Source organism: Stegastes partitus, unplaced genomic scaffold, assembly GCF_000690725.1.
Source record: "Stegastes partitus isolate 25-593 unplaced genomic scaffold, Stegastes_partitus-1.0.2 Scaffold778, whole genome shotgun sequence".
NCBI classification, from domain to species: domain Eukaryota; kingdom Metazoa; phylum Chordata; class Actinopteri; family Pomacentridae; genus Stegastes; species Stegastes partitus.
Window position 1 is genome coordinate 162956 of NW_007578509.1, and position 8994 is coordinate 171949.

Here is an 8994-nt window from a genome sequence, read left to right on the forward strand (position 1 = left end):
AGCTGCTTTAATTCTCTCTGTGTTTTTATTTATGGTGAGAAAACCCAGAAAACTATCGGGCTGCAACCTGAACAAACAGCTCGTTGTTTAGCATAAAGGGGGAATCTAATTTTTCTTGAGAAGCTGCAGAGATACAATGAAGAATCAGAAATAATTGCTCTTAATGCCGTTAATCAACTTAATTAGCTGCAGAGCTCTGATTGGTTTCTGTGGGGAAATAATGACGTTTATGTTGGAGGGCAGCAGGAGGAGAGAAACCAGCCGGGGTGACATGAACTTAATAATGTGATAATACGGTTTATAGGTGTGTGTGTATATAAATAAACACAGAGTAGATTAATGTTTGCATGCAGCGTTAGCTGAAGTAGAGCAGCCACTTGTTCAGGTCTTTGTTGAGTGGAATCCTGAAAATCTGGCGTCCTGGGGCCATGAAATCCTGACACCACCTACCTGAGAGTGAGCTGAAGGATTCCAGGCGTGGCAGCAGAGACGGAGAATAAACAGCCTGAGGGTTCGTTAAATTCATGAAGAGAACGGACGTAAAAGTTCCATTTCATTTAGTTTATTTATCACTGACTTAAACTCTGCTCTGGACCAGGACCAGATGAGGGTTCTTTGTGGTATTTCACAGTTTTGATTGGACACATTCTGCTCGTTTTTTAATCACAGGAACCAAATAAAGCAGGAATGGATTCACCGAGTTGTTCTTTATGTTGCTGCAACGAGAGCATTTGTAACATACATGTAATATGACTTAAAATGGAGAGACTAACACTGCAATCAGTAGTTTATTTCTTTAATTAATTCATCCTGTTGTCACGTAATCCCTTCATGCTGCAGAATAATATTAATGAAATGACTTTAACTCCACAGAATATAATCCTTTCTCCTTCTCTCTCAACAAACACGACACATGAATGAACGTCCAGTTAATTTATTTCACATCATAGATTCCAAAAACATCCGTAAAGTGAAATCATCTAAATATTTACAGTCTCAGATTCCAGACATTCATCCGTACAGTACATGAAAACGGAGCCCTTAAAGCAAAGGAAGACGTCGTGTAGAAACTGGATTTAACAGAACATCTGTCTTCTGTTGGTCACAAAAAAAGGAAAAACATGGCTTATTGTAGGAACTAAAGGATCAAGACATCTCTGACAATCCTGCTTCAGTCAGGAAGCTGGAAGTTGCAAATTTACTATTTTGTTGTCCAGCTGTAGTCGATGTTTGCCGGTGATTCATATTAAAAATGTACGTATCTGAACTTTAATTAAACATCTATCTACTGAGGTGTGTCATCATGCAGATAGGTTTGGTTTTATGTGTCCAGTTATTGGTTTATTCCTCCTGAAAAGTAAAAAACCACCAAAACAATAGATTAATAAAACATTTAGTTGTGTTTACATGACTGGAAATGTAGTTTTAAAAAGAATAACAGCACAGTTTGAGCGCTCATTCTTCAGAAAATGCTGTGAATGACTTTTTTTTTACAGAAATAATCCAAATAAAAACACCTGACAGTGTTCTGGAGGTAAAATGTGGGTGAACTACAGAGCAAGTTAATCAGTGATTGACATTCATCCATCTTCTTTAAATCACATTTATTCACTTGAAGGTTCATTTTCTTTGTGTTTTTTCGGACCTTTCTGGTTAAAAAACGAGGCGACTGTGAGGCGACACTGTGCAGGTTTAAACTCAACAACAGAACCAGAACCAGTCATTCATGTGACAAGTTAGTCCTGCTGAAAATAAAAAAGATGTTCAGTGTTTAGTCCGGCGACAGGTCGTCTGGTCATGTGGTTCTTTTTGTTTTTAATCTTTCGTGTCGTGGTTTTAGGCGCTCTTCCATCGGATGGCGGAGAAGATGGCGTGAAGGAAGTAGAGCAGAGTGGCGACGTAGGACATCACCTGGAAGAGCACACCAGAGGTTTGGAGGTGGATGATTGTCATTTCGATTTAAAATTCTGCATCAAGTCACACCAGAGCTGCAGCTTTTCATTTATTCTGTTGAACCTTTTGGTCAAAAAAATGCAAAAATTCTCATCTCATGCCTGATTTAACCAACTTTAGCACACATTCAACACCAAAAAATAGAAAATACTGATGTAAAAATGGAGAAAATGCTTCATTTAGGATCACACTGCATGGTGACACTTGATTAGATAATGAAGCTAAGTCTTATTTTGAGCAACTCCTCCGCTAAAAGTTCATTTTTTTTGTTAACATGTCCATATGTTGCTTTTATAATTATTATTTTAAGCTGGAAGACACATCAGGAGTGAAATACGCAGTTGAGGCCACGGTTACGTCTTCCCACATTGAAACTGCGGTGCACCGACGGCAGTTTGAAAAACACAGATTCAGACTTCCTGGGTTTCTGACATCACAAACCTAACGAGCCAATCCTGTCACTTTGCAGGGCGGGGCTTCCTGTATCATCCTTTTTCTTTAGAATTGGCATTTGCACGGCTGAATTATAATAGTGCAACTTGCAATTGTGCATCGTAGAGCAGTTTCACGGCGTTTGAGCAGAGCTGCAGGAAAGCTGGTGTGCTGGAGCTGCAGCGAGCAGAGAGAGAAGCTGGGGTTTCTTAGATCTGCATATGGTGTAGAGCTACGTTTAAGCCATTTTCAGCTAATTTTTACAGAGAAAAGGCTTCTTCATGTGTACCTTTGATACCTAGAGATCATTTTTAGGGTTTAAATCGAAGTTTTATTGATAAAAACTGCAACTACATTCTAACAAGGAACCCATCGTAGAGCCAGTAACCAGCAAAACGTTGAGTCTCTTCTCGTGAAAGCTGAATTCAAAATAAACTACTTCTAGAAATGCTACGAAACAGCTAGCATTTGGTTGAAACTTGTTGCATGAACGTGGCTCGACAAGCGGGTTTGTGTTGGACGCACCACTGCAGCGATGTCCAGTCGGTAGTTTTTGAGCTGTTCTGGAACCAAAATCAACAATCCGTTCAAATAAGTGATGTAGGCCAGATCCACCGACGCGCTGAGGAAGAAAACCACGGCCAGGAAATGGAAGCCCACATCCTGCAGAGGGAGAGACGACGGGGAAGAAGAGACCAGAAAAGTGGAGGTGGATGGGTGATAGGAAGATACGAAGGCAGGAAAACAGAACTTCTTTATGGGTCGTCTTGTCTCAACTTTTTTAGGACAAGTTCTGCTCGACCACCTCTCATTGGTACAGCCTTTACTACAGATAATATAAAGATATTTGTGGAACGTTAGCTTCACGCTTCTTGTCGTTTCTCACCAGCGAGGGCCAGATGCTGCTCTGATTGGCGCCGCAGAGGAAGATGAAGAACCAGAGCGTCGTCCCCACGAAGCAGAAGACGGACACGAACATCACCCAGCCCAGAGGGTTCTCCGGAACGACCCGAGTCGACGCCACCAGGATCCAAACCAGCCCTCCGAACACCTGCAGAAGAAGGAGGAGACGCTGAAATGAGCGACGGATGGATCGGGGTTAAACTGTAGATCCTGAAAGCTCAGGCGTTGGTCACAGCAAACAGCAGGAACGTGAGTCCTGATGAGCAGTCGGAGGTTCTCAACTCACAAAAGGCAAATTTTTTAAAAACTATGGGGTTGAGACGGATGCAGAAGGTGAAGATATGAAAACTGTTGTTCTTTAGTTTGAGTCCAACTTGAACACAACCAGATTCTACGTCCTACACACTGAGGTGCACTGTAAAAAACAAAATAAAGTAAAAAATAAATGGTTTTTATCAGTTTATTGTTATTTTACAGGTTTTCCCTGTTTTGTTAAATTACATATAATATCCAGTAAAATCACCTTGAAAAAAGGTTAATTTACAGGTTAAAAAAATAAGAAATAAACACAAGAATTTTTTAAAAATGTAACAATATTTACTGTAAAATTACACAATTTTTTACTGTATTTAAATCGACTGAAAATATATTATTTTACAGATATGTGCCGTTGTTTAGAAGAAAAAAATAGTATATTAATTATTGTTTTAAACAAATATCTAAACAATAAAAATCCCAAAAAGAGATTAATTTACACATTAATCATTAATAACAAAAATAAATAAATAATTAGAAAAAATATATATTTATTCAATATTTTTTGTTATTTCAACACCAAAAAAAATCTGTTTATTATTATTGTTTTACAGATATTCCCTGTTTTGTTAACTTACAGATAATATCGAGTAAAATCACCCCAAAGGTTAATTTACAGATTAATCATTAAAAAATAATAAACACAAAATATTTTTTTTACAATATTTACTGTAAAATTACACAATTTTAACTGTATTTAAAAAGTCTAAAAATATATATTAATCATTAAGAAGAAAGTACAAATAATTATAAAAAAAAGTTGGCCAAAACTGTGAATAACATCCACATTAAAAATCTGTCATTTTCACAAAAAATACTCATTTTTTCCTGTATTTAATTAGTATAACAATATAATCATTTTACTGTAGATTTTTATTGTTGTTTTCCAGATGTTTTGTTAAATACAGATTATATCTCCTAAACTGACGCCCAACGTTTTCTGTCACAACATGTGAGACCAACTTTGAGCTGAGCTTTGGTCCGACACACTCAGTGTTGCTGCTCTAAGTCGTCGTATTGTGTCGCTCTTTGTGTCTCCTCCTTTAACAAACACTGAGCTTTGAAAGAGCTTTTGGCATTTAGACGGAGCGTGAAACCTCCAGCGTTTGTTCTCCGATAAGAGAAACTCTGAGACGCTTTGCTGCTTCGCTGTCTTTTTGTGCAACAAGAGTCTTTTATTAACTATCAGGAGTCATTTAGACAAAGCTGCTGCTGGTTTTCTCGTCATGACAAGTGGAAACGTCTGCTGCTGCAGAAAAGGCAGATTGTGTTTCAGGTGTTTCAATCAGCCAATCAGCACTGAGTCCTCAAATATCAGGTGTGCAGGAGCAGAGTCGGCGCAAACGGCAGCATGTGGAGAACAGATCTATACAAGAACATGAGATTTACTCCGGAAATGAGACCAATTTACTCTGAGAGCGTTCCCAAAGACAAAAAACAGAGCCGCAAGTTAGAGAAAACTCCTTCTAGGCTCCATCTAAGTCCAACAGTTTCATCTAAAAGCTGAAGAAGATCTTTTTTTTATGTTTGTAGACCCATTTCTTACTGCTGGACGATGATTTTGAGGGCAAAGTGCAACAGGAACTTTTATTTATCACTGAATTTACTGCAGAAATGGTGAAATTTAACTCTGTGTTTTATGGGTTTGCTTAAACGTTGAAGCTGTAAATAAAAATGTCTTCCATCTGTCTTCATCTGCATTCAGCCGAGCCATTCAAAGTGAAAGTTAAAGTTTTTTTTCCTGCAAAATGTCTCAGAATCACAGTCAGCTGTGTAACACGATGAGTTCAAAGTCTGGATGTTCTTTTCACCATCCAGCTGCTTTGCTGCTGCTTTTTTTTTTGCTCAGAAACCAACTTTCAGTGTGAACAGGAAGAATGTGCCCCGCCCTAAACTAAACAACACACCTGCATTTCTCCAGCCTGCTAATTTCATTTAACCCCATAAAGGCTGATTTCCACCTGAAAAGATCCCAGTAAATGTCTCTGAAGATGTTCTGCATGACGGCGTCACATCAGGGTTAGAATGTCCCACGACGCTGATCTGGATTAGAATGTAGACGTTATGTGGACTTAAACTGAGTTTGTCAACGTAATATGAAGCAAAATGTGCTTTTCTTTAAAATGAAAATAATGCTGCAATTAGCTGATTGTAATAACTACAATAAGATGTTTTGGCTTCATAAGAAATAAAAGATCATCTCTGGTTTTACCCATGTTTGACTGTTTTTCTATCATTCTTTCGTAACATCCTGTATTTTCTGCTCATATTTTACAGATTTTCCTTCTTTTTTTTTCAAATTAAAGAAATCTAATAAAATCCCAAACAGTTTAAACTTTACTGTATTTAGATTGTCTGAAAAAACGCTATTTTCCAGATTTTCCTCTTTTTTTGAAAAATTTAATTAAAGATGTCTAGTATAATTCCAAACAGTTTAAATAAATAAATCAATGAGTAAATAAATAAATAAAAATGTTATTTTATAATGTATTTTTTCTAAAGGACAATTTTTAGCACTATTGTTTGTTTTGTTTTGTTTTTTCTTTTTCTACTGTTCTCAGTTCTCTGTTATATTATGGATATCTAGTAAAATAAAATTTAAAAAAAATTAAAAAACTGAAAAAATGTAATAATTTACATGTTGATTTGTAAAAAAATGGGGAAAAAAGAAAACTCTACATAGTGCCCTCATTTTAAAAAAAATCTGTATTTTTACAAATGGCAATAAATTATTTTACAATGTGTGACTGTAAAATGTTACAGTTTTACTGTATTTGAAACCATTTTAAAGATCATTATTTTACAGATTTGCCAGTATTTTCAGTTTTTTCCTGTTTTTTGCAGTTTGTGAACTTTACACTATTTTCCTGTTTTTTACATATTATTTCTGTTCCCCTTGCTGCCGGATTTTTTTTCTACATTGTATTATTTTCTTTCACAGTGTGAGCAAACACCCAGAGCATTGTCCGTTCCTGTGAAAACATCTCGTTACTACGTTCAAACTCTCCATTAATCACATGCAGTAATATCAGCAAATATTACACAAGCCTTATCGCCGCTGCTCCCTATCAGAAATGTGACATGATTGTTATCAGCTCTGGTCCAGGTCAAAGGGAACGCAGCCTGTTAAACGTGCACAGAAACACATCCCTGCCCAATCAAACATTCCCATTGCAGCCGCAGCTAAAGGTCAACATGTACTGAAACGCCTTCTTCAGACCAGCGATGATTCATGTGTACGAAACAAGCCCGGCCTCGCCCGCTCGGATTTGAGGCAGAGAAATGTTTTATGCCACTTTGAAAAGGCTTTGATGAACGATTGGCTCTGACCCTGGGTCTCTGGGTGCAGCCGCCGTTTCCATGTCAACAAGTGGTGGAGGGAGAGGTTTCAGTTTCCTCAAAATCAGCTGAATCCGTCCCATTAAACTCCATTACATTCCATCAGGGAAACACCCGTCTGAGTTATTGACACTGATCACTGAGAAATCTGCTGCTCTGCTCCTCATCCTATGAATGAAAACGACCTCCTCAGCTTCTCATATGTGTAAAAACTAGTTTGGGTTTGAGGGGAAACAGCATCTCAGCCCTGCCTCTGTCCTCTACATACCCGATTGACTTTAACTAAACATATTTGTGTGACACTATGCAGCTCTATGGAGGCGTCTCATTGATCTTTATGTGCTTCAAAACCCCCCAAAATCCTCCAAAACATTAAATATCTTCACTGTGCAAAGCTAGCTTCTCTCTCTGCTTCATTCCAGGAGAGCATTTGCCAAAAAAACAGCTCCATCCATCCTCCCCGCCCCTTTTTTTCCTTTTTTTTTCTTTAATATCCACAACGGTTGAATTTCACACCTCCAGCTCCGACCAGAGCCGTAAACGCTGTCGGTACATTTCCATTCCTGAGATCGTTTCTAGAAAAAAGGGTGCAGAGCAGCGAGTTGATGACCGGTTTAGATTTGGCACCTGCAGGTGTTTTTCCACCTGTGTCGTATAGATTTAATCTTCCAAACCGCCCTGTCTGTGGAGGAAGAAAAAACTTTGTGAAAGTCGAATTAATGTCAGAGGTTGCACAGCTGGAGCCCTGTGAGTATATGTGTGGATATACTCCTGCATCATGTGGGTCTTACAGGTGAATAGATTTAACTTCTTTAGGTTTCGTTGCCAAAATTGCTTGTGTTTGTTGTTTTGCTGTTGCCATAGAAACTATTTGCTCCTTTTCTGAGCGTAGCTGTTTGCCAACAATCATTAATAAAATAGCTCCAGATCGACTCGTCTAATCTTCACGGCGGGTTAGCTCGGCTCCGCTGATCAAACACCGCGACAGAACAAGACTGATCCTTATCTGAGCAGAGTCTCGCCTCAGTGGAGCTGCTGGTGATGATGAGGAGGAAGATAGAGAAGAACAGGAGAGGAAGATGAGGAGAAGCGCTAGAAGGCAGATGAAAGAAAAAGATCTTGAGACAAACTCACAAACTCTGGGATGAAGAAGACGTCGGGAACGCTGGTGAAAATCCTGCCGCCCGAAGGCAGAACGTCACCCGAGGTGGTGGAGGCCATAGTCCCAGACTCAGCGAGTGTGTGTTAGTGTGTGTGTGAGCTCGTGCAGTGTGAGATGTGTGTCCTAATCTGCTTTTTAAAGGGCATCCTCTTCCAACCACCACCACCCAGCTCCTCTCTGCTCCACCTCCACATCCATTCTCAGACGACCAGTCCGACGGGTGCTTTTCTTGCTTTTGTTTGCGCAGCGGGGAGGATGTCTCTGGGTTTTTATGTGTGTTGCCCTCTTGTGTTTGTAGTGTTTGTGCGCGTCCCCCTGTTTACATGAAAACAAAAAAAGTGAGTGCGAGGCAAGTTTAAGGCAGATGTCATGTGGGTGACAGTCAGTAGGATGGAGACTCTGGGATCAGGGTGAAGCATTTGCAAAAACAGATAAGTCCATTTTTGTAGATTTTAAGAACTTATTTAGTTGTTTGCTTGAGAGAATATCAAAGCTGAGTGGATTTGACTCAGTAGAAATTGCAAAAATAGAGACAACTAAATTGATATTGTCTCAGGTAAATGATGGAAAAGTGGGTTTTCTGAAGGTTTATGAACATGGAGTTATCTGTTTTCACATTTGGTTTCCTGTTCATATCTCTCTCAGAATCACTTTTAATGTGAGTTTTAACGTACAGAATCACACTGAACCGGCCAGTGAGCTCCAAATAATCCCAAACAAATACTGAAAGCTGGACTGCTGAAGCTTATAGGGAATCCAGATGTTTTGGATTGTTGGGTGTTTCTGTTTCTGCCTTTGTGAAGCGCTATGAGATGACTTGTTGTTGTAAATATGCGCTATACAAATAAAATTGAATTGAATTGAAAACATCTGTTTCAGTTTCTGTGCTC

At 38.8% G+C, this 8994-nt stretch overlaps 1 protein-coding gene across 1 annotated transcript; it reads right to left on the bottom strand.

Annotated features, from left to right (window-relative positions):
- Positions 1-918: 918 nt before the first annotated feature.
- Positions 919-8277, bottom strand: LOC103364763 (myelin and lymphocyte protein-like). Its single transcript, XM_008292008.1, has 4 exons — positions 8077-8277; positions 3272-3436; positions 2911-3048; positions 919-1911 (listed from the first exon to the last, which is right to left on the bottom strand). Exons 1-4 carry the CDS (start codon positions 8161-8163, stop codon positions 1837-1839), a joined length of 465 nt encoding a protein of 154 aa, XP_008290230.1. The 5' UTR covers positions 8164-8277; the 3' UTR covers positions 919-1836.
- Positions 8278-8994: the final 717 nt, after the last annotated feature.